Source organism: Oncorhynchus kisutch, unplaced genomic scaffold, assembly GCF_002021735.2.
Source record: "Oncorhynchus kisutch isolate 150728-3 unplaced genomic scaffold, Okis_V2 Okis06b-Okis10b_hom, whole genome shotgun sequence".
Lineage (NCBI taxonomy): Eukaryota > Metazoa > Chordata > Actinopteri > Salmoniformes > Salmonidae > Oncorhynchus > Oncorhynchus kisutch.
Genome location: NW_022261983.1, coordinates 18,349,644 through 18,350,387, shown reverse-complemented (window position 1 = coordinate 18,350,387; position 744 = coordinate 18,349,644). Strand labels below are relative to the sequence as shown.

The 744-nt window shown below is 52.0% G+C and overlaps 1 protein-coding gene across 1 annotated transcript in view; it reads right to left on the bottom strand.

The window, feature by feature from the left end:
* Positions 1-315: 315 nt before the first annotated feature.
* The window catches only part of LOC116359883 (MHC class II transactivator-like), a 32,177-nt gene continuing 31,748 nt past the window's right edge, over positions 316-744 (bottom strand). Inside the window, exon 17 of the mRNA XM_031813762.1 lies at positions 316-558. Coding sequence (XP_031669622.1) covers positions 483-558 — 76 coding nt within the window. The 3' untranslated portion in view covers positions 316-482. The remainder of the gene's footprint in view (positions 559-744) is intronic.

The following is a 744-nucleotide window of genomic DNA, read 5'->3' as shown; positions in this document are numbered from 1 at the left end:
AGAACAGTGGTGTCCAGGAACACAGAACAGTGGTGGTCCAGGAACACAGAACAGGTGGTGTCCAGGAACACAGAAACAGTGGTGTCCAGGAACACAGAACAGTGGTGTCCAGGAACACAGACAGTACAGTGGTGTCCAGGAAACACAAGAACAGTACAGTGGTGTCCAGGAACACAGAACATTGGTGTCCAGGAATACAGAACAGTGGTGTCCAGGAACACAGGACAGTGGTGTCCAGGAAACACAGTACAGTACAGTGGTGGTCCAGGACACAGAACAGTACAGTGGTGTCCAGGAACACAGGACAGTGTGTCCAGGAACACAGTACAGAACAGTGGTGTCCAGGAACACAGGACAGTGGTGTCCAGGAACACAGTACAGTGAGCAGTTGTAACCTCTGGGGTTCTGTTAGAACAACAGAACAATGTTCTAGAGCAGCTGTATCCTCTGGGGTTCTGTTAGAACAACATTAGAACAATGTTCTAGAGCAGTTGTATCCGTGGGTCCTGTTGTTGCAGTCTCTCTAACACTCCGTAGGGAATACACACATTCCACATCCTGGAGAGAGAGGAGAGAGGAGAGAGAGGGAGGGAGGAGAGGAGAGAGAGAGGGAGGGAGGGAGGAGAGAGAGGAGAGAGAGGGAGGGAGGAGAGAGAGGAGAGAGAGGGAGGGAGGAGAGGAGAGAAGAGAGACAGAAGAGAGGAGAGAGAGAGAGAGAGAGAGAGGGAGGGGGGAGAGAGAGGG